General features: G+C 39.4%; 1 protein-coding gene across 1 annotated transcript; it reads right to left on the bottom strand.

Annotated features, from left to right (window-relative positions):
• Nucleotides 1-20,625: 20,625 nt before the first annotated feature.
• Nucleotides 20,626-22,791, bottom strand: LOC111897355 (uncharacterized). The gene is made up of 3 exons (XM_023893310.1): nt 22,554-22,791; nt 22,114-22,505; nt 20,626-20,670 (listed from the first exon to the last, which is right to left on the bottom strand). Exons 1-3 carry the CDS (start codon nt 22,789-22,791, stop codon nt 20,626-20,628), a joined length of 675 nt encoding a protein of 224 aa, XP_023749078.1.
• Between the last annotated feature and the right edge of the window lie 2,201 nt (nt 22,792-24,992).

Below are 24,992 nucleotides of genomic sequence, written 5' to 3'. Positions count from 1 at the left end.
TTTGTTTGCTGGTGTGTGATTCCGAGGACGGAATCATTCTAAGGTGGAGAGAATTGTAACGCCCGTGTTTCTGGGCTTGCCATTTTTAGCAATGTAATAGTCTATGTTAACCTTTGTAACCCCAATTTGAAATAATTAAATGTATTATTCGTGGATTATTTGAATTATGTGATTTATGTGTGTATTTTCTTAATTTTTATAATTTAATGAATTAAGAATAAAATAAGCGTCAAAATTAAAGTGTGAGATAAGCCCGACATCTTTGCATAAAGTTGTAGTGGTTGAAACAAGGATTCCGAAGATATAAGGAATGCCAAAATCCGAGTTATAACGAAGAAGTTATGACCTGTCGAAGTTTCGAAACAGAACCGACACGACGCCGAGTGACGTAAAATATGAATTTAAGATAGAGCGATATTTAGCCTTAGCGATCTAAACGAAAGTCGTAGATTTCGTTAAACCGAGAGCGTGCATAAAAAGAACGCCCAAATCTGACTTCGTATGAGGAAGTTATGATTTTTCTAAGTTTCGACTTAACAGTATGCAGCCCGAATACTCGATTTGAGATCGAGCGGTTTTTAGCCGAAACAATCTAAATGAGAATCGAAGATCTCGTTGTTAGTAGCGAAACGATGAAAAGCTAGGCGAGAACGGACGTCAGACGAAGAAGTTATGAATTTATAACGAAGTTTTTCTGTCCCGGCCTTCTAAAAATAATTAGTAAAAATAAAATTCAAAATTAGCCGACGGAGTCTAAACGAAAGTTGTAGAGCATAGTCTCACCTTCGCGTGGATATAAAGAACGTCGAAAACGAAGTTCGTATGAAGGAGATATGAATTTTTGAAGTTTATTAAATATTTAATATTTATTTTTAACTAAACCTCCGATATTATCCGAAGAGGAGTCAGCCGGTCTCTCCGAAGTACGCCCCGCGTATAGCGAAGGGTGACGAACCAGCACTCGAGTACTCCGGAGTTGTATGCAATGACGTAGAGGACCGATGACGTAAGCGCTGATGACAACCGAGGCGTACGCCCCGCGTACGTGCGAGGGTTCATCACCTATAAAAGGGGATCCGAAGGCAGCCGGGTTTCTTTCATAATTTCTTCCTTCTCTCTAGTCCTTTGCCTCATTTTACGTGCCGTTTGTACCCCGAAGCCCCGGTATTATTCCCGATCCCCGAAGCCCCGAGGATCCCGAAGAGCGTTATTCCCGAGCCGAAGCCCTTCCCGCGAGGAGCCCGGTTTTTGTGAAGATTTTCTAGATCTACGGAGAGACACTACTTCTATAAGCCGTAGTGCTGTCGGGTCATCTTCTGATCAAGTGAGTGTGTAGTTATTTTCTTTCCAACGCAATATTTTGAAGTATTTAATATAAAATACGTGCTACGTGTAAATATTTTGTGGTTATATGTGTGAATGTATATTCACTCCCTTCTATCTCATAGATCTGATGTATTCTCTATGAAATACGTGTTATGTGTGTATGCCTCATCTGTTATGTGGAATATGTATTGATTAAAGCATGCTATACAGGTTTTTAAACAATGTATAAAAATGTATATTTTTATCTACTAATATGTTGGGTAGAACATGGGTAGATAATTGGTGTGTAATAAACAAATGAGAGGCCTCGGTGATATTGGTGTTATTTTAGTCATTCAGCAGAGTATGGATGACGATCACAGACTATTCTAGACTGTCCTGTAGAACACTAGCAGGCTCATTACCTGTAGGTGTTGTGAACGACGTGTTCACCGGTGTACTCTATCCCCCACATGGTTGCCTTTAGGATACTTATTGTTGAGGAAGCCCCTCTGTAGTAATGTCTGTCCTGATGAAAAATCCTGAATTAGGTTCCTTATAATAGAAGTCATTTTAGGGACGTAAAGTGAGGATAACGGGAATGGGTAATCGGGTTTATTGTGGATTGTTGAAATTAAATATAATTATTGTGGGTTTGAAAACCCTATATGCTCACCAGGCTCCCAAGCCTGACCCACTCAGTTTATATGTATTACAGGAAGTGGCGCAAGAGCTTAAGATGGGCGAATCATCAAGTTGTTTTGTTTACAAGTCTGTATATAGATATATTTGTTGAATGACTTGTAATGTTATCGTTTATGCTTTATGATCTGTATCGGAACATGACATCCCGACTTTTGATTATGAAATGAAATCATATTTTTATATGAAATGTTTTGATAAATATCTATTTATCATGTTTTGTTTTTGGGAACAAATTCCGCATCTCTTTTAAAATTAAGAGGATTTACTCTAAAAATGTTTAAAAAGCTTAAATGAAATCGGTCTTTTGTGGCCGAGATTTTGGGGATGTCACAGTTACCTATGAGTTGGTTGTGCATAGATTGCACATAAACGCATCAGTAACTTGATATTATAAATCGTGCCTTTGTGTACAGTTCAACAAGTAGTAGAACAAGTATATGAGTCGAAGTTTATCTATTCCTTCTAGAAATAGAAGCGATATCTAGGCCCCTCGATGATTTTGTGTTGACCCATGTACCGGGCCCTGTCAAAACTAAACTGATGTGTTCAGTAAAGTTCTTTGTCAAACAAATCGGAAATCGAGAAACAACTGCCATACAATAAGCAAGACATAATTCCGTGTGTTTGTCCGGCTGATATCATGAGAACAGAGGATTGTATGATCACTTGTCTTAAAATGGCGCTTCATAGTTCAACAGAGTTTTCGAGAGCTACGATTGCTGGTTGGTTCCTGAAGTTATATAGGCAAATACAGTTATTAGACTTATCCAAGTGGGAGTCTGTTGGATAAGGTGTCTAAGTCCATAACTTATTTGGTATATACTTGACCCGACCCGACATGGTCCATTTGGGTTACACTTCACCCGAACAATTTATGGATAATTTTATGAGAGTTATACACATATGTTTATTAATATATTATAAGTTATAATATATTAATATGTAGTTATGTTATTTAATTAGTCTTAGTCTTAAATTAATTATGAATTAATTTAGAGATTAAAAGGAAGACTAATTAGATTGTGGGCTATTGGTTTTATATAGTGTGGGCTAACACTCATTTGTTAATGGGCTAGGCTCGTATGGAAGTCCATGGATGATCCATGGAGCTTTTAACCCATGGATCCTTGGAAAAGGAAAGGTCATTGGTTATTAGGGTTTCACCTTAACCATGTACACTATATAATCATGCTTATGTTGCATGAAATAGCCACTAGTGTGTGTGTGCTTGTGTGTGGCCGAAAATATAAGTGTATGTACACTATCTCAAAGTTTTCCAAGTGTTTGTGGTGATTTGTGATTCCATTTGAGGCATTCACATTATTGGTGCTTGGCTCTCAAACTCCAAAGAATCAATCTCATCAAAAGGTATGTAATCTCATCTAACTCTTTTATGTTTAAAGGTTCCCCATGCCATGTTAGATAGGTTATGAACCTTGGAAAAATTATTATTTTGCATGTATTTAGACAAACATAGATCCAAGGTTTATTAGGGTTGCATGCACACTTAGGAAGTGTTAGATTGCTCAAAACCCAACAGTTTCCGTACATATAAAGACCGCCGAAATCCGAGTTATAACGAAGAAGTTATGACCCGTCGAAGTTTTACAGCAAAACCGGCACGGCACCGGGACGAGTAAATAACAAATTTGCGATAGAGAGAGTTTTAGCCTTAGTGATCTAAACAAAAGTCGTAGAAAACGTTAAACCGAGAGCGTCCATAAAAAGAACGCCAAAATCTGACTTCATATGAGGAAGTTATGATTTTTCGAACTTTCGGATTAGCAGTGTACAGCCCGAAATTCGAATAATAGATCGAGCTGTTTTTAGCCGACACGACCTAAATGAGAATCGAAGATCTCGTTAAGAGTAGCGTAACGAGAAAAAGATGGGCGAAAATAGACGTCGGATGAAGAAGTTATGAGAATGTAACGGACCAATCCTGTCCCGGCCTGTTAATAATGTAACTTTTAAAATAAAGTCAAAATTAGCCGACGGAGTCTAAAAGAAAGTTGTAGAGTACGTTCCCGCCTTCGTGTGGATATAAAGAACGTCAAAAACTAAGCTCTTATGCAAAAGATACGAATTCTTAAAGTTTGTAGTCGAAACTACGAAGTCTGATAAGAACTTGATGGCGTGGCAGCATCTGGGCCATCCGATGTTGGTTCAAGAGTCGCTTCGGATCACGCCACGTTGCCATCGCATACGCCCCACGTCCGAAGAAGTTACGCCCCGCGTAGCTCCGGTCTGATCCATCCGATGGTGCGAGACAGCTAGCTTCGGATGGCATTCTTATCTGAGGATTATGCGCCGCGTAGCCAAGGATTACGCCCAGCGTAGTCTGAGGCCTTGCAGGCTATAAAAGGGGGCGAGGGTCTCCTGATTTTTCACACCTTTCTTCACTCTCTCTTTAAGATCTTTCTCTCTTTAAGGGTTTTAACCCTCCCCTAAGCCTAGGTGATCCCCTAGCACCCGAAGGAAGCCCCGAGAAAAAGGGTCTTTCGGTTTCGGAAACGCTGCTCTGAGCAAAGCCCGATTTTCTTTAAAATCCGCTGTAAGTGAGCTACGCTTACGCAATTTTTAATATAGCTTTCAAATAATTATAGTAATGTTATTAGTTCCTTAAAATAATTATTTGGGCTATTATTATGAGTTATATTGAGTGTTATTTAACGCTTATATAATAGTAATAATAGTCAGACTATTAATTTATCGCGGTTATCGTTAGACTAAACCCTAGTGGTATTGATACTAAGTTTTATCGAAGGAAAATTGTTTTGAGAGTGTCGAAGCGCTGTCCGAGTGCTGAGTCACCACCTTTCAAGTGAGTGCATAGTTACTTTCATCTTACACATAGATATGAAGTATTTTATATAAACTACATGCTATGTGTGCATATTATATGAATACTTGCTGTCTATGTTGGATGAACGTTTTATATATGTTTTAAATGATTTAAACTGTATACGTATTTTATATATACAAATATGTTGGGTATGACATGGGTAGATGAATGATGAGAGATAAAAGATGATGTGAGTAAACATTGGCAGCTATAGACTTAGTGCCTAATAAACATCGGCAGCTATGGACTTAGTGCGTATTGGAGAAACACTGGTAGCTATGGACTTAGTACCTGATAGGAATTGGTAGCTATGGACTTAGTACCTATTAGATAAACACTGGTAGCTATGGATTTATTACCCGATGAATAAACTATAGTAGCTATGGAATTAGTGCTTTACGAACGAGCATTGGCAGCTATGGATTTAGTGCCAGTCCTATAACCCTGGAAGCAAGGGACTTCGGAATAAATGAATGCAGGATAGATGAATCTTAGGATAGATCCTTAAGAGTAAAGGAGATAATGGGGATGGGTAATTGGGTTGATTGTTTGATTTTTTAAACATAATAATTGTATTATTGTGGGTTGAAAACCCTATGTACTCACCAGGTTTCCTAACCTGACCCACTCAGTTTATTTATATCACATGTGTTGATATGAAGTCACATTACACTGAGAGATTAAAGAGATGTAGATCACTAGTGTAAATAAATGTAAGTTCCGTTTATGCTTATGTTTCTTTATTAACGATGACATCCCAAACGTTTTAAATGAATAAAATACGTTTCTTCAAAAATGTTTTGATAACATATTTATCGTGTTTTTCTGGGAACAAATTCCGCAACATTTTTATGAAAAGAAGTACTCTGATTTTTATAAAGCATAAACAAAATCGGTCTCTTCTGGCCGTGAAAAATGGGGATGTCACAGCTTGATCCCTCACCAACGCCTGAACCGACGATTGCTGGTCTAGGTTGTAAAACCACCATTCTGAAAATAAACACATCATAACATACATCAGAATACTGAACATAACTCTAGGGATCTCATACACTACAAGTTTCCTGGATTCATCTCAGTCTTCCTTGATTCGAGTACGAATCCTCTGCTTCCAGTAGTACAGGCCCATACTATCTTCCACATCTATCTGTACTTTCCTCAAGAACTGCCTTTACTCCACCAAGTCCCTTCTACCACTACTTCCCCACACACTACTCTCATCCTAGGCTTGACCTAGGGTAATCACCATCCGACTCTCCGCCATCAGCTGCATAAGAAGTCCCTGCTATTTTCTCCTAACTGACTCGCAAATACTATTACATATCACTAAAACTAGATAATTCTTCGAATGAGAGATACCACTCTACAAAGGTTAGACTCAAACAAGAGTTGTGCTATAGAGCTAGACCTAACCCTCTCAAACTATTTAGTCCTTACAATATGTAACTTAACATATTCGTTTACTAGTTAATAAAAGATAGCTAGAACTCCTAAAAGCACAAAGCAAGCAACATTCGAGCATTGAGTACACATAATCAAGCATCTATACTATTCTGGCTCTATACTAGCATGCATTTCTCATAAAGTTGATACACATATAACAGGCACATAAGGCATCCTCCCTAGATCCTTAGTCCTAATCTAGCATGTTGTTCTCATAAAGTCGATAAACATAACATAACGTAAAGTTGTATGGGTAATTTGGGAGTACTTACTTGAGGTCATCTGATTGCATGCATCACAACCTTTTTCTCTTGCAAATTCTTTCTAAAAAAATTTTCTTTTTTTTTTCTCAAAGTTCTTTTTATAAAAATGATTTTCTTTTGATAATTTTCATACCAATTCCTTAGTTTGAGTTCAGACACGCTCGAGAGTGTGCCCGAATCCCTCAAAACAAGGCTCTAATACCAACTTGAAACATTCCAAAAATACGTTCCAAAAATTCGTTTTCAAATCATTATTAAACCATAAATCATTTATAATCATAAATAAAATCAGGTATCATGTATCACAAAGTATCATAATATCTGTCAAATATCAAAATCTCATATCAAAATATCAGAGTGAAACTCCCAGGCTGAAGATTGTGGTGTGTGCCATGTGATCATCCCGAGCCCTTCCATTTGCTAGTGGAAGTACCTAAAACCAAAACTGAAAACAGTGAGCACGAAGCTTAGTGAGTCTCCCAAAACTACCACATACCATACAAATATCATGCGACTAGGAGATATGGGCCCCACCCACTCTCATGGAGATTCAGACCCCACCCACACTCCGTTGTCTAGGAGATTTGGGCCCCGCCCACACTCCGCTGTCTAGGAGATTCGGTCCCGCCCACACTCCGCTATCTAGGAGATTTGGGCCCTGCCGACACTCTGCTATCTAGGAGATTCAGGCCCCTCCCACACTCCACTACTAACATGCATACAAGTATCACATAGACAACAAGTATATCTATCAAGCAGTCACACAACTATACTCAAATAATACTATGAGGTTCGGGCCCCGCCCACACTAAACAGCTACAAGATTTGGGCCCCGTCTACACTCGACTATTAACATATCACATATACGGGCCGACCTTGGTGTCTTGGTCTCGTTCCTACTGAAAGGGAACTCACCTCGCTAGACTGACTGCTGAGAACTCGAGTGAGGAATCCTTGTTTGTTGCTCCAGTGACTCTTCGGCTATCAATTCCATAATAACACTTAATCAAAATTTGATAATCCTTCTTAGGGTAAAATGACCATTTTACCCATAGTCAAAATCAACATCCCAGTCAAAGTCAACCTTCCAGGTTGACCTAACTCACCGATTCAGACTATTGACTCGCCGAGTTCTGGAACTCAGAAACCCTAAAATCATGATTCGACTCGCCGAGTCACCCCATGACTCGTCAAGTTCCCAGGCTACCTTTCATCGCGACTAGACGAACTAACTCGTCGAGTCGTCATCAAACTTTCCGAGTTGTAGCATAATTAGGAAAAAGAGACATGCTGATCCACTCATCGAGTTCCTTGGCAACTCGCCGAGTTTCATGAACATCATCGGAGATCCTCGATCGGAATCGCCGAGTTCCTTTACGAACTCGTCGAGACCCTTGTAGATCTAACATAGATAACCGATTTCACACTTCTAAGGCTCCAAAATACAGATCCAGATCGTTTCCATGGTCAATTTCTAAAAATTTGGTGACTTGATGGCTTTGCACACCACAAATGGACCTAAACTCAAGTTATAGCAACCTACTTCCAAGAACATGACCATTGCTTGGACAAAAACAGGTTCATGACCTCTTTTATGGTTCTAGAAGCTAAATATCACAGGAAGAAGGGATTGCTTGGCAAACAATCCATGGAGAGTAATTTATCCTTCCCAAAGGGGTCAAAAAGACCCATAAATCAACACTAAAAGGGATCTAAGCTATGGGTTATCAAGCTATGAACTTTTTACCTCAGAAGGTTGCCAAAGATGGATGAAGTCCTGGATCTTGATCTTCTCCACAAGCTTGATGGCTCCAAGCTCTTCCAACTCTATTCTAAATCACAAAAACACACTCAAAATCTCAACAATCACTCAAGGATGAAGCTCACAACAGATTAAGGTTTTTGGGGGATAGGAAGGCTGGTAAGGGAGGCCCATAAGGGGGTTATGTGGATTAAATAGAGTGCAAAACCCCGAAAATAAGGTTTCCTCCTGACAGACCTACTCGTCGAGTCCAGCCTTCGACTCGCCGAGTGGACCATTTAAATCTCGCGTCCCATCTGGCATCTACTCGACGAGTTAGGGCTACCAACTCGTCGAGTAGCTTTTACAAAAATGAATATTAATTGAATTGGTGCGTACCAGGAACGGGGCATTACAGATGTGTTTTTATATGTTCATTTTTATGTATATATGTATTTTGTATGTGAATCATGTATGTATATGTGTTTTTGTTTGTATATGTGTATTTTTTATGAGTATTATGTATGTATAAAAATACATATAAATAGCGCGCGACACCTTTAGTAGCAACATATAGTATTGGCGACGACGCACCTTTAGTGGCGATGGAAGGCAATAGCGGCGACCAGTGGAGCATTAGTGACGAATCAACAACAGCGACCCTTTAGCGGCAACGTTTTCAACCTTTAGCGGTGACGCCCGTCGCCGGTAATACTCAAATTTCTTATAGTGTATGAAGTGACCAAGAGAGGTGTGTTTGGGTCGCCTTCAAAAGGAAACGATTTGGGTGTGTCGAGAGAGATGGAGAAAGGTTTAGGGGAGGTTGTGCTGCCAATGGTAGTCAAGTGAGAAAGTCCACTCGAGGGCTGTTGAAGATCGATTTGTGAATAAGCTCAATCGTATGCAAAAGTTATATGACTTGATCGAAGTGAGCTTGGTTTGGTGGTGTGTACTTCCCTTGCATGAGATAGTCAACCAAAAAATACAAATTATATGATGCACATGAAATGATTAAATAATTGTCATACTACGCATATGAATCAAGGGTAAACACACACACACACAAATTAGAGGAAAAAAAACGTGATGCTCACCTAGTTAAGCAAACTCAATGAAGAATCATGTGATGAAGGTTCAAATGTCATATCACGTCAGCAGATTGGAGATATGTTGGTCCAGGCCCAAGAAAAACACTCATGCACACACCAATTTCTTACTCATTCATAGAAAACAGAAAAATACATATGAGTCTACATTGTGGAAGAGAAAAGCTACATACCGATACATACACATTCAACTAGGGCTAGAGGATAAACCCTACTTTATTTATACTAATTAACATCCTAAGAAGAAGGAGAACTATCAGCTAAGAAACCTTAAAGATAGGACTACGAAGTCCATGTTATTAAACCCCACCAAACCAGGTCTTCATTAGACTAAGTCTTTATTATTAACACTATTCATAAAGAACTTAGACTGGCCCATTCAAATCCATAACCGTGATCCAGCTTAACCTGACTTAAACCATCAAGATTAGCCCAACAAATAACACACTAACTTCACAAATGACGAATCAAAAAGTATCTGATCATGTACTTTGATTAATGGCAACAAAAAAATCGACAGCTATGGTTCATAGAAAAGAAAACATGATGTTCACCGTTTGATGGTCACACACAATGATCAAATTGAAAGAGACATCAATATGATATTGAGGATCACGATGGTGGTTGATGTTTAAAAAAAAGTAGGGCACTAGATATTCTTGATGCTCACCTGATGAGTGTTTAATCAAGATCGATGATGAGCTAACAGAAAGAAATTGATAATGCTCCAAAAACTCGTGATGGTGCAAGATGGAAACAAGAAGAAGATACGCCAACAAAAAACGATGTTCTGATCAGAGATGCTTCAAGTAGAAGAATATGGCGCAAGTAGAATGAAAGCACAGGTGATGTTGCGCCAAAATCAGATGATTTGTAGTAGAGTTGGCTATGGATCGATGGTGGTCTGATGTTGGTGTTGTGCCAAAACCTGATTAGGAACCCTTAGGTGTTGCGCCAATCAGAATTTGTACAAAAAAATTTCGGATATAGGTTACGGTTTAGGGTTACTTGTTCACGAAGACATGTTACTCCAAGCCTTGTTGATCACAATGATATTGCTCCAATACTAAAAAAACGATGGTGCTCCAAAACCAAAGTTGCGCAAGAAGGGTTGTTGTACACTCCAATGTTGGGCCAACCAAACAAAAGGAGATCAGAAGTTTCACAAAAAAAATAGTTGCCTGAGGATCAAGATGGACGTGAGTAGATATGGCAATGGATTTGGAGAGGTTGCACCAAGATGGTGATGATGATTACGTTGGTTGCACCAAAAAGGTGTGTTTTGCCAATGGATTGATCGAAGTTGATGGCGCAAGATGGTGATGATGATTACGTTGGCTGATGGATATGGCGCAAGTAGGGTCGATGCTAATGGAAGTTGCGCCAGTGGATAGAAAACGAGATGAAGATGCGTCAAGAACAAAGATGTTGTGCCAATGATAGTTTCTGGATGATATCAGATGCGCCAAGAGATGTTGCGCCATAAGGTATTGTGCCAAGAGTGTTTATGTTGCTTTAGTATGATGTGGTGCAATTAGGGTTTGAGTGATTTCATGGGTGCAAGATTGAAGAGCTGATGGCGCAAGAAGGGTTATACTTGGTAGAAGATGTTGCGCCAATAGGATGTCGACTAGAAGTTGTGCTAATTAGATTATGTTTACTTCAAGTCTGGTGTTGCGCCAAGGATATGAGATGTACACGGTTGAATCATGCGCCAATGCTTTTTTTTAATATAGTATAATGCGCCAATGGAGTATTTGGAGGTTGCATTTGCGCCACAAAAAAATGTTGCGCCAAGACCATGCGATTAGTAGTTGGTTCAAAAAATAATAATAATAATAATAATGTTGCTCCAATCTCCAAAAGAAAACTTTAATGGTCCATAAAAAATACTTTAATGGTCCATAAAAAATTTCTGATGTTTCAATCGGTTTGCACCAAGGAGGTCTAGATGCGCCAAAGGGTAATGCCAATTAGGCTTGGCTCAAGAAGATAAGGTGGCACAAGAAATGATATTTTTCCAAGGATTTGATCTTAGATGCGCCAATAGAAAAGGGAAGATAGATGACGAGCAAGACGCAAGTGTATATGGCGCATGTTTAGTTGTGGGAGCTAATGATGCAAGAGGGAATGTTGGTCACGTCTTGAATGAAGTTGCGCCAAGGCTTATTTAGACGTCAATCTTGCAGTATGGCGCAAGATGTAGAAGTTGGAGTATAGCGCAAGCAATAAAGGTTTCATGGGTTGAGTGTGAGGCAAGAAGTATCATGGTGCAAGAGAGGTGTTGGCACAAGAGAGGTTGGTGCAAGAGGGGGTTGTGAGGGGGAAGGGGAAGTTGTGCCCAAGGGAGTCCTGCAAAGGGGGGAAGAGATACGCCAAGTGTTTGTGAGAGGGTGAGGGGATGCTCACAAAGGAATTGGACATGACTAAAGTTGCGCAAAAAAGGAGTGATGCTCTAAGTAACATGCGATGAGAAGGGTGTTGATCATGCGCCAAGGGAATATGAGGTGTTGAGCCAAAGTCTTTTGCAAGGTGTTGCGCCAATGGCTTTTACGAGGAGTTGAGCCAAAAGAAGAGTTGCTTAGGAAGAACGAAGTTTGGCCAAAAAAAAAGTTATGCTCCAAGTGCTTTGATGCACCAAGACCTATGAGGTCTGAAGTTGCTCTAATCCAACATTCCAATGAAGTACCAAATAGTCTGATAATGCGCCAAGTGGTGTTGCGCCAAGGGCATTACGAAGGAGTTGTGTTGCACCAAAGAAGAGTTGCTCACGAAGACCGAAGTTGCGCTACACAAAAGTTCAATGTTGCTCCAACAACAAAATAAATCTCGTTTTTGTTCTAACAAGAGAAATCTCATTGTTGCTCCAAGAAAGAAGTTGAATCGAAGTTGCTCCAAACAAGATGTTGAATTGAAGCTGCTCCAAGCAAGAAGTTGAATCGAAGCTACTCCAAGCAAGAGGTTGAATAGAAGTTTCTCCAAGTGAGTATGTGTGTAAGAATTTGTAATAAAGTGAAAAAGCAAGAATGTGAAATAAAAGTGAGGTATTTATAGGTGAATGTTTCTAGGGTTTCTCAATAGGCCAATATAGGGCTTGCATGGTCGATCTTGTAGGCCTAAAAGACTTGGATGACACTCAAGTATAAAGAGGAAAATGTCAACTTGAGTCGCGAGTGAGAGAATGATGACTTTAGAACCCAGAAAAAAGGTGGCACATGCATGGATGTTATGTTAGAGATGTGCATGGCACCTAAGAAATGTTTGTGACCTACTCGAGATGTGCATGGCCTACTTGAAACGTGCATGACCTGCTTGAAACTTGCATGGCCTAAGTGAGACGTATAAAATCCACTAAAAACATTACCTGTCACATTGAAAACGTGCATGGAACCTTTGTGATGTTATATGTATACATGCTGATCCATATAGACGTGATGTACCAAGTGGCTGAATATGCTCCAAGTTCTTGAATATGCTCCAAGTTAGTGAACATGCTCCAAGATAAATGAGGACACTTAAAGATGTCCAAGTTACTCCAAGTGACTTTCAGTTGATCCAAGGTGGTGGAGAAGGTCCAAGATGGTCCAAGATGATCAAGTTGGTGAATATGGTCCAAGTTGATGAAGATGGTCCAAGATGACCCAAGAAGAATGAAGATGTTTCAATCATGCATCCAGTTGGACCAAAGAGGTTCACAAATGTATTGTAAAACTTTTGATCTTTTCCTTCTTCATTATATATAGGAATGCTCCATGAACCAAGACAAGCACATAAGGTTTTCTTGTAGATGATGGTCTGTTTGTCATAAGTTGTTTCACTTAGCTAAGGATGTTCCATGATCATGTAAGTGGAGGTTGCTCATTTCGGAAGGATTTAGTTCATGGAGAAGAGGGGGAAACTTTATCAAGTAAGGTCGATCGGGTTATGTCGGCTTTGACAACGGAAGTTAGTGGTTGGTACACTAAGTGGGGAGAATTGGAATATTCTCTGGTAAAACAGCAAGTATCCAGAGTTGGTGAGCTGTTTGGATTCATTAGTGTTGTTAGCCGAGAGTGTGGTATGATTGAAGCAAGTGATAGACAAGTGGGGCAGGGAACAGACCATGGTTTCAGGTAAGGTAGTTGGTCGATGTGAGGCCTGGGTTTAGGCCTTGGGAAGGATTCTGGGAGCGGAACTAGAGTTCGGAACCCCAAGAGGGCTAGGACAGACTGCATGGGAGAGATTCCCGAGAGGAATGGTTCAGAGTGATGTACGACAACTTTGAGCGGTCCAGATAGACTGAAGTCCGGAAGGCGTACCAGTTAGACCGAAGGCTCAAAAAACGGTCCAAACAAGTTGAAGGCCCAGGAGGGCGGTCCAGACATGCTGAAGGTTCTGACAGTGGTCCAGATAGGCTGAAGGCCTAGAAAGGTGGTCCAGTCATGCTGAAGACTCTGTATGTGTTAGTGGATCTGTATGCGGAGAATGGGTGATTATGTCGCAATGCAATAGCAATCGATATGGTCTGGCCCCAAGTATTGATCATGATGATGGAGTTGGCTGGAGGCCGTGTGTGGGCCTTGTTAGTTATGTGATCGGATTCGGAGTATATGAGAGTTCAAGAATAGCAGTTGCTCTACTTGGATAGTGTAGAGTGGAGTTTAGCTCAGTGGAACTTATAGGTGTGGTAAGGGTTGTTGAGTAGACTTCTTGGAAAGGAAAGGTATGTAGCTCCGGAAGGAGTGTGGGTCCTCTGAAAGGAAGGCAACAGAGTAAATGGATGATCGAAAGTGCTACAGTTATTGGTGGTAAGCACTAGGATTGTATCAGATATATGGAAGCACATACGGGTTGGATGCTCGTTGAGTTTGTGGCAATGTGCGATGATGCGTAGGCATATTTTCAGTCTCCCTGGAAGAGGAGGAGGATAGTGGTTCCAGATTGGAGATCTGGACAGAGGAAGGTGAGACAGCAGGTTAACAGACTCGGGAGTAGTCTGGACCGGTGAAGAGGACTGTATAAGGATATTACAGTCGGAGGTCAAGAACCTAGAGATCGCGGTAGGGAGGTGTGAGTGGGTTAAGCTCCATTGTGTCGAATCGAAGGGTTCGAGGGTGACGCAAGGACAAGGTCCTTGGTTCCGAGTATGGTTGTAGGCTTAAGTTATGAATGTGGAGGTATTTCAATCTAGGGTATTCCATCCTAAGGATGACTGTGACAACCCTATATTTCCCAAAAGCATTGTAAACACTCGAAAGCTAAAAACAACGAAATTAACCTCGAAAATAAAGTGTTCAAGTATCTAAGTTGGGATGCATCAAATATTAGATATCATGCCAAGGTTTCCAAAAACATAAAGAACGCTCAAAACCGGGTTATATTGAAGAAATTAGAACCACTCGTATATTTACGACACGACGTTAAAACATTATTTGACGTAAAAAGTAAAATCTCAATAAAATGCATTTTAGCCTTAAGTATCTAAACAAAAGTCGTAGATCTCGTTGAAAGGTGAGCGTGCATAAAAAGATCGCCCAAATTGGACCTCGTATGAAGAAGTTACGAATTTTCAAAGTTTCGTAACAGTTGTAGAGAGCTAAAAACTCGTATTTAAGATCGAGTGTTGTTTATCTATCGCCACCTAAACGGAAGTTGAAGATCTCCTCAGTAGTAATAAAACGATAAAAAGACAAACGAAAATCGACGTCGAATAAAGAACCTATGAATTTTTAACGAACTTTAGGAGGCCCGGCCTATTAAAAATATATCATTAAAAATAAAGACAAAACTATCCGACGGAGTCTAATGAAAGTTGTAGAGCATAATCTCACCTACGCGTGGATATGAAGAACATGAAAAACGGAGCTCGTACGCGAAAGTTACGGAATTTAGAAGAGGACAGGCCGGATTACGCCCCGCGTTCTCTGGGAGTACGCCCCGCGTACTAGACCCAGAGTCGAGTCCCATCGGCACGCCCCCTCTACGCTTATCTAGCTAGGAGTCGTAAGCCATGACGCCATATTACGCCCAGCGTAACGAGGTACGCGCCGCGTACGTGAGTACGCCCCGCGTACTCACTCTTCCAGCACTATAAATAGATGGCATGAGCTTCGAGTTTTGGCACACCTTCACAATTCCTCAGCCATTCTCCTAGTTCCAGAGACCATTTCCTTACCTTGGTTTCCGCACTCGAGCGCCCGACGAAGGATCTACACTGCAGAGATTCCCGAGAACCCAAAGACGCAACTTTCCGCGGTCGAAACTCTGCTCAACTCTAGCCTCTCTCTTCAAACTTAACGAGTGAGTTCATACCCCTACTTTTCAATTCTTTTCACGTTTTAGGGGGGGGGGGGGGGAATACAAGTATATTACAAATCAAAGTATCATTTTATAAACATAATTATAATATCGTTTCTTATAGGGTTTTGATACAAAAATAACTTATGCTTAAAGGGCTATTATATCACCAAGTTGTTATTACCAAATGGGAACATACTTTTGAGAAACTATAATGAGTGTATTATTCAAGTGATTCATACATTTTACATATACATCTCGACAAATGAAATGCTTTCAAAGGAAGTAAAGTCCTTATTATCGTAAATCTGTTTATACCAAGTAATGTGAGACATTTAAACTTCAACGTACTCGTAGGTATGCATTTCAAGTCCTGTATTATATACCATAATCTCTTGGAGAGAGAGCGTGATACTTGTGTATAGATCTATACGGGATTGACAATCCCGCACCTAAACTATTAGCTATAGTTAGACCGACAGGTCTGGGGTGACAAATGTCATAACACTACAACACCTGAAGAATGTTGTTACAGGCCGTCAGTGTCAATAGTATGGTTATAAAACTCACATAAAAGTATAAAAACAAGTTTGATTTACGAGATTCATATATGCATTTCAGTTTTCCATTTTATTGTTAACACAAATTTTATTATTTTTATTTAAGTATGGAAAACACTAACGCACTCCAACATGGAAAACTTTTCAAATCATTTATAGAAAATATTGGATTTTCTGAAAACCTCGTTCATCGATTTACTATCAAAAAGGACATACTTTTCAATGCAAAACACTTATGAACTCACCAACTTAATTGTTGACACTTTTTTCGAAACCACTTGTATTTCTCAGGGAATCAGTAATACAGGTAACCACCAGCTTTTGGAGAAGGGAACACTAAGGATGTTTTATTATTGAACATTTATCATCTTATTGTAATATTCTTTTGCTAATATGTATAACGCAACAACATACGTTTTCATTATATATGTGATGGTTGCGTTACTTTCTTTACAATATTCAATGGTTGTGATACTACGTGAAGTCATCCACCCCCGAATGTTTCCGCCATTCTGGTTTGGGGTGTGACAATGACCGGAACCATTATAGGCGTGCCTGATATTCCAGCCGAGGCTGATTGGGCCAGGTATGAGTGGTTGCGCGATATGGTTGGTTGATGGGTTATGGGAGCTGAAGGATGCAGCACCCTGACAGCGCATAAGGGATAGAACCAGAGGGTGGAACATGATTCATTCCAGGTTGCAAATTATCAGGGTTATCACCGATTTTGGGCGAAAGAAGATGGATTAGTGTCTTCGTAGAGCTTAGTGGGTGTTTGTGGTATCAGTGTCTTGGCAGAGCTCAGTGGGTGTTTATGGTATCTAGCTTTCGCAGGGCATGAAGGTGTGTTCCTGATTTGAGGGATGGTATCATCGAGTGATACGGGGTTAATATATGGTCCCATTGAGTTGGAAGGTCGATGGTCAGCTTGGAGTAGTGGAAAGGATGCCACGTGAGAATAATCCATTTAAGAGAGATGTAGAAGTAGTGTTTGTAAGAGCTTGAGTTGATTGAGAAATCGTAGTCTGCAGTGCAAGGGGTTTGTTCTGAAGCGTATACTGCAGTAGGCTTCGAGGACGAAGCCTAATTTAAGTGGAGGAGAGTTGTAACATCCCAAATTTCAGAAGTTCAATGAAGGGCCAAAAGTGTAAATTTAGGAAAGGGACTCGATGAATAGGTCTGCTTACTCGCCGAGTCAAAGTGGGATTCCGTCGCGGTTTAAGTGGCAAACTCGCCGAGTTTGTGCTGAAGAGATAAAACCCTAATCCCGGGGGTTGTATCCTATATAAAGCACATTATAACCCACCCTCAACCTCTTTGCTACCCTTTTGAGATCCATAAACCCTAGAATCGAGTGAGCCTCCATTAATAGAGAGGAAAGAGCTTTGGAGGAGAAAATCTTGGAAAGGGGCTTGAAGATCAAGAGGCTTGCTGCAAAGGGGTGGTGTAGATCCGGTATCTACTTCAGTTGGGGTATATATTGGAGGTAATAATCTGTTGATTGGGCTCTTTTGTATCTAGATCTTTTATCATTTGAGATTTGGGGCACTTTTGGTATGATTGAGAGATATTTCGAGTTAAAGGCTTAGATCCGAGGTTGCTACTTCAGATCTAGACTTGTGATGGTCCAAAATGTCATAAAGCTTCTGTCTAAGAGTTATTGGTGAAGCCCCTTTGTCATAAACCCTAGCCCTAGAGTGTTTTGGTTTTATATCTCCTTGGTTTCATGTAAAGTTTGCCACTTTATGTGAGGGTTAGACTGTAGAAGAGTGAATCTATGGATTGGAGCCCCTGCATGGCTCGAAAAGCCTCTGTATGGATTGAGAGCTGGAGAGACTCGGCGAGTCACATGAGTGTACTCGACGAGTTGTATGAACATAATCATGGGCGAGTTGGAAGAACAACTCGGCGAGTCTGTTGAAGATTGCCTTGGACACGGCGAGTCTGTTCTTGGACTCGACGAGTCTGGTCGCGGAACCCTAGCCTCTTCTGGTTAAGGCCTCGTATCAGTTAGTCGAGGGGTGACTCTGTGAGTTGTGCAGGATGGGACTCGGAGATCGTTGGACTCGACGAGTCTTGGGTGACTCGGCGAGTTGAGTCGTGTTCTAAGAGTTTTTAGAGTATAAGGACTCGACGAGTCAACGGGTTGACTCAGTGAGTATAGTCAGTCAGGAAGTTTGACTTTGGCCTGGACATTGACTTTGACCTTGAAAGGTGTTATGGTAATTGGTTATTTATGTCAATGGTCCATTGATGGCAATAGGTGTTGGAGTTTGGAGCAGTGCTTCGGGTGTGGGATTCCGTGGTTCGGTTCTTCATTCAGGTGAGTTATCCTCACTATATCGACAGGGTCTACGGCACCAAGGCTGGCCCTTTATCGGATGGAAATCCGAGTATTGTTTGCTATGTTATTGTTTTGCTAGATTTGCATCCTGGTATTTAGGATGGTGTTATGTTAGTGACCTGGTTAAGGTAGGTACCTGGTATATATGGTAATGTTATGCTAGTGACCGGTTAGGTCGGAATCCTGGTTAGGATGTTGATATGCTATGTGATTTGATAGACTGTTTGTCTGGTTAAGGATTTGTTATGTGATTAATTGTTTTATGTGCACATGGTTGCTTGACGGGGGGGGGGGGGGGGGGGGGGGGGGGGAGTTAGGTTGAGGCGGGTCCTGCTTTGTGCTGTAAGCCAACATACCCAGGGCGGACCGGATATTCCAAAGGCCCGGCGAGTGGTCCGGATAGGTTAAAGGCCCCAAGAGGTCGGACCAGACGTGTCGAGGCTCGGAGAGTGGACCAGGCCGACTAAAGGCCCGGTGTGGGCGGAGCAGTCATACTGTAGACTTAGAGAGTGGACCAGGTGGGTTGAAGGCCCGATGTGGGTAGACCAATCACAATGTAGACTCGATGTACATGGCTAGACTCGGAGGGTGGACCAGGTGGACTGAAGGCCTAGTGCGGGCGGACCAGTCACACAGTAGACCCGATGTGCATGTCTGTTCTATTTATGATATGTTATGAGTATGTTTATGTGTGGTTGGTATTTTAGGGGTAACTCACTAAGCTTTCGGGCTTACAGTTCAGTGTATTGTTTCAGGTACTTCAGGAGATCGTGGCAAGGCGAAGACGTGATCGTACCGCTCCTCATGTTTTATGATTTATGTGATATGGTTCCGGGGGATACTCTGATGTTTAAACTATTTTGAAAACAAGATGTATGAATTTAATGGTTTTTGAATGAATTAAAATGTTTTAAATTGGTTGAAATTTTTGGTCATTACAGATTTAATTTGAATTCATTAACATCACATAGAATAACCCGATTTGTACTCACCAATTATATTTCACCGCAATGCATATAGTTGTGTCTAAGGCCTAGTTACTTCCCAAACCCTAAATAATCACAATCCTCATAAACGTTCCACACTTATTTTGAACAACATTCATTTTTGACATTCCTACCACCTATAACTTTTTATTTACCCTTTCGTTTCAAAATGTATCGCCAAATTCCAAGTGTCACAACTTTAAAGAGAAAATAATATATATATATATATATATATATATATATATATATATATATATATATATATATATAATTAACATAAGAATATAACTACACTTCTTTATATTTTTGTAGAACCTTGTTTTGATTTATTTTGATTGATTATTTATTTATTTTTTTAATTTTTTTTAACTTTTCTCATATCTCTAACTATGACAAAGTAAACAAGAAAATAATTCCTAGCTTTATTTCTATTTGTATTTTAGTGCATGACTTTTTAAGAAATTCATTGCAGTGCTCGTAATCGCTTAGGTAGCTAAGGGAGTCTATGACTTTCTATAAAAGTCTTTTAAACGGTATTTCTTTCCATCCATCCAAGATTTTATAATTAGGTGAATAAATATAAATATCCCCAGGGGGAATACTCATCGAGTCTCAAAGGTCATAGATTGACTCCACTCCAAAACTATAACTTATTGTATATATGACTAGACTCAAAGTGCAGAAATTAAACAGATAAACTTGGAACTTGACTCGCTTTGTTTTAACAGATAGGCTTTTTATTAGGTATCGATATTTACAAAGCAAAACTTCTTATGTCGCTCAAACTACACAAGTTCGTGTTCTTGTCTCATGAGTTCACTAGGATAGGGAAGCCACAAATATACTATAACACATTGGCTTAACTAAACTTTAGAGTTCGCCTCAAATTATCTCATGTAACATTAGTACCTGATGTATGTTATAACTCTAAGTAGAGTACAACAGTGAAGCTTGTTAATTACTACTAAAGTACCAATATTAGTTGTGTGCTGAAGCAAACTGAAGAACCACATAATTTGGTATTTTAAAAGTTCATTAATGTGTGGAGCAACTAACCATCTTCATTTGCATAATTGTGATAACAACTTGCATTATCCTAAAAACAATAAAAGATAAAATCTTTTTTGTGTTTTCTTTTCATTAAAGTAAAGACAAAAGACAAAAAAATAAAATCTTTTTGTAGATTTCTCTTGCGTAAAGTAAAGATGAAAGAAAAAATCTTTATTGAGTTTTCTTTTGTGTAAAATAAAGAAAAAAGATTAAAATATTTTTAGAGATTTCTTTAAAAACACTTTTTGAAAGCATATAAAAAACCTTAAAATACCTAGAGATTCTGGCTGACGCATGCCAACTTGTCCTAGAAAGTGTAAGAACTTGGATTCATCCAGAGCTTTTGTGAACACATATGTAGTCTCTTCATATGTAGGAACAAAATTAAGCTCAGTATGACCTTTTTGAATATTATATTTTAGGAAGTGATACCTGATATATATGTGCTTGGTCATTGAGTTGTTGACTAAATTATGTGAGATTGCGATTGCACTCTTAGAGTCACAATATCTGGAGAGCTATTGCATTTAGAACCCATAATCTCTCATCTGTGTTTTCATCCAGAGCACTTGAGAACTGTAACTGGCGGTACCAATGTATTCAGCTTCAGTAGTAGAGGTTGAAACACATGTTTATTTTTTTGATGTCCAACTAACCAATCTGCCTCCTAAGAATTAATAGCTACCAGAGTTGCTCTTTCTGTCAAGCTTGCATCCTCTATAATCTGAGTTAGTAAAGGCTTGGAGATAGAAGTTTCCTTTATCAAGATAGAATAGACCTAGAGAAGCAGTTCCTTTTAGATATTTGAAAATTCTTTTGACTGCCATGAGGTGTGATTCCCTTTTATTTGCTTGAAAGCGTGCACACAGACATGTTTAAAACATGTTGTATGGTTGACTATCTATAAGATACAATAATGAGCTAATCATTCCTCTGTAGTGCTTCTGATTTACAAATTTCCCATCAAGGTCTGAATCAAGTTTGTAGGATGTAGACATTGGTGTCTTTGAGTTGATGCATTCTCCATGGAGTATCTCTTCAACAGGTTTTTGATATACTTCTCTTGACCAATAAAGATTCCCTTAGGAGATTAACGAATTTGTAGACCTAGGAAGTAGTTGAGCTCATCCATCATACTCATTCTAAATTTTCTTTTAATCAACTTAGCAAACTCAACACTAAGTTCCTTGCTAGTTGAACCAAATATGATGTCGTCGACGTAGATTTGCACAACAATTAGATGGTTGTTGTGGATTTTCCTAAATAGAGTGGAATCGATAGAACCTCTTAGAAAATTGAAATCTTCCATGAATTTGGATAGTGTTCCATACCATTCTCTTGGAGTTTGCTTCAACCCATATACAACCTTTTGAAGCTTATAGCAATGGTTAGGGAACTTTGGATCTTCGAATCCAGGAGGTTGTTGAACATAGGCATCCCAATCAATTTTTCCATTTAAGAATGCACATGGCACATCCATTTGGTAAACCTTAAAGTTCTTGTGTGCAGCAAATGCCAAGAAAATCCTAATGGCTTTTATTCTTGCAACAGGTGTAAAGGTTTCATCATAGTCTATGCCTTCTTGTTGCGAGTAGCCTTTGACAACCAATCTGGCTTTGTTCTTGATGATAACTCCATCTTCATCACTGTTGTTTCTATAGACCCATCTTGAACCAACAATTGATACTCCTTCTGGTGTTGGCACTAAGTCCCACACGTTGTTGCATTCAAATTCAGCTAAATCTTCTTGCATTGCTTTTACCCAATCTGCATCTTGTAGAGCATCTTTGATTCCTTTGGGCTCTATTATGGATAGAAAGCTTGCTCTTAGACATTCATTCTTGGTTGCTGAATGAGTCACTACTCTAGAATCTATATCACCTATGATTTGATTGGCTGTATGATCCTTTATTCATTTTGTGAGATGACTTTCCTTAAGAATTTGAGGGGTGAAAGCCATCTCATATTGTCCTCTTGGACGAGGTGGGTAATCAAAGGTGAATGTTTCTTCAAAAACATCGTCTTCAAAGAGCCTAGAACTACCTAAAGTAGGTGGTTCCCCCTCAATTATTTTATACTTGAATTCAACAGATGGAGTGGATGTGAAGAGACTTGAAGGAGCGGAACCACTCGAGTTAAACATAGACATCCCTATTGATTTTTCCATTTAAGAAAGAACATTGAACATCCATTTGGTAAACCTTAAAGTTCTTGTGTCCAGCAAATGCCACAAAAATCCTAATGGCTTCTATTCTTGCAACACGTGCAAAGGTTTCATTCTAAACTACCTTTAAGAGTGGAACCATTTAAAGGTGGTTCCCCCACAAAGATGCAGTGACTAGTGTTATGACTGGACCATAATGATGACGGGAGGTTGGGGTAAATTGTTCAAATGATTCTAAAGGACTTTTAGAAATAGAATCATTCGAAGATGGTTCCTCCTTAACCTAACCTTTGGTGGAACTAGAGTCTTTTGATGGTTGATGATGTTGAGAGATATCAGGAGAAGCTATTTTTGTGATCTTTTTCTAATTCTAAGGCTGAGGGTTAAGTTGGAAAGAGAAATTTGAAATAATACTTCAATATCATGGACTATTGTATAAGTATTAGTAGGTGATGATTGGTTCATGTTATTAAAAGGTACTACCATTTAGAACCCTCACATAGCTTTCGTCATATGTGATATCATTGCTTTCCTCTATCACCCTAGTTCGCTTATTCAGAACTTTATAGGCTACAACATGAAGGTAATATTCAAGAAATATACCTTCATCAGCCTTGGGTGCGAATTTGCCTAGTTGATCCCTATTGTTCTTGATGTAGCAACAACATCCAAATATGTGAAAGAATTTGAAATTGGGTTTCCTTTTGTTCGTTGCTTCATAAGGAGTGAATCCAAGCCTGTTGTTGATCAAGGATTTATTTTGAGTGAATTCAAACCTACCATAAGTATTGTGGTAGGTTTGTGAAGATTAACATGGATTGAGTAGCTTTATAAGGACTAACTTCAAGCCTATTTTGATTTTCCTAATAACCCTTTGTTAATTTTGAAAATAGAAACATACTTTTAGGGTTCTTGATATTCAATAGTTATTTGCAAATCATAGTGAGAACGTAGATCCTTTATGGTTCATGTGAACATATGGTTTAAGTTTTTCTGCCAAAATAACATTTTTGTAACCTATAAAACCCATCATTGGTATCAGATACATTGTTCTTATTGATCTTTCACAAAATTGAATAGATCAAAATTAGGGTTTATAGAAGCTAAACCCGTAGGAGGCAATTTTCAAAAATCCCTAGGGTTCTTGAAACCTTAGCCTCCACTCTCATATTTTCGATTTTAGCAAAGGTTTTAAAGAACCTAGCCTCCTTTTCCCATTTTTGAAAATTGAGGTGTCCCTTTTAGAGTTTACCGTGTTTCCTTATTTGTTATTTTAAAATCCTTAAAATTTGAACTATTAAAACCTGATAAACCCTAGCCTATTTTCGAAATTTAGAAGGATTAGGATTAGGATTAAATTTGAATTATTTTATTAATTGGTTATAAATAGTTATTTAATCCATAATGATTTAATTAATTTAATTGGTGCCTTCGACCCTCTAAACCTAGTGAGGAAACTCACCTCAAGCTACTCAGTCACACAAATAAATATCTGTCCGCTGGTCCGATAATCCTCGCGCTATCAATACCATTAACATCTAATTAATAACTGGATCTCAATCCATAACCATCAGTATATTCAATTGGGCCTATCATCAGGGCAAAACACCATTTTACCCTTTATCTAACTTGGGCCAAGACCAAGGCTCAATTCAACTACTATACAGGCCCAAATTCTATTTGATCACCCAAAGCCCAAATATAGCCTAATCTTCCAACTTGGGCCCATACCCATCATGGGCCTAAAATATGAAGAGTCCAAGACACTAGCCACAAGCCTAAAACAGAAGTCTAATGTCCCAACAAGGCCCAAATGAAGAAAACCCAACCTATAGCCTAAACCAAGAATTCAAGCCCAAAAATCCCATATGCTATGATGTTATGTGATAGTGGTAGGATGGATAGGTTAGACCCCATAGTCGGTTGAAATAAACTAGAGGGTAGGTCGGGAACCCAGATATGCCTGATAGTATGTTATGTTATGCTATTATGTGGTAGTGGTAGGGGTGAAATAGTCTCCATTACTAGTTGAAAGAGACTGAAGGGGTACGCTAACACCCAGATATGCTAGGCAGTATGTGATTTATGTGTATATGCTAGGGTATTATGTGGTAGTGCTAGGGGTGAAATAGTCCCCAATTATCGGTTGAAAGAGACCGAAGGGGTAGGCCAACACCCAAATATGTTAGGCGCTTACCGGTTGA

This window comes from Lactuca sativa, chromosome 2 (assembly GCF_002870075.4).
Source record: "Lactuca sativa cultivar Salinas chromosome 2, Lsat_Salinas_v11, whole genome shotgun sequence".
Taxonomy (NCBI): Eukaryota; Viridiplantae; Streptophyta; class Magnoliopsida; order Asterales; family Asteraceae; genus Lactuca; species Lactuca sativa.
This window is presented reverse-complemented; position numbering and strand designations above follow the sequence as displayed.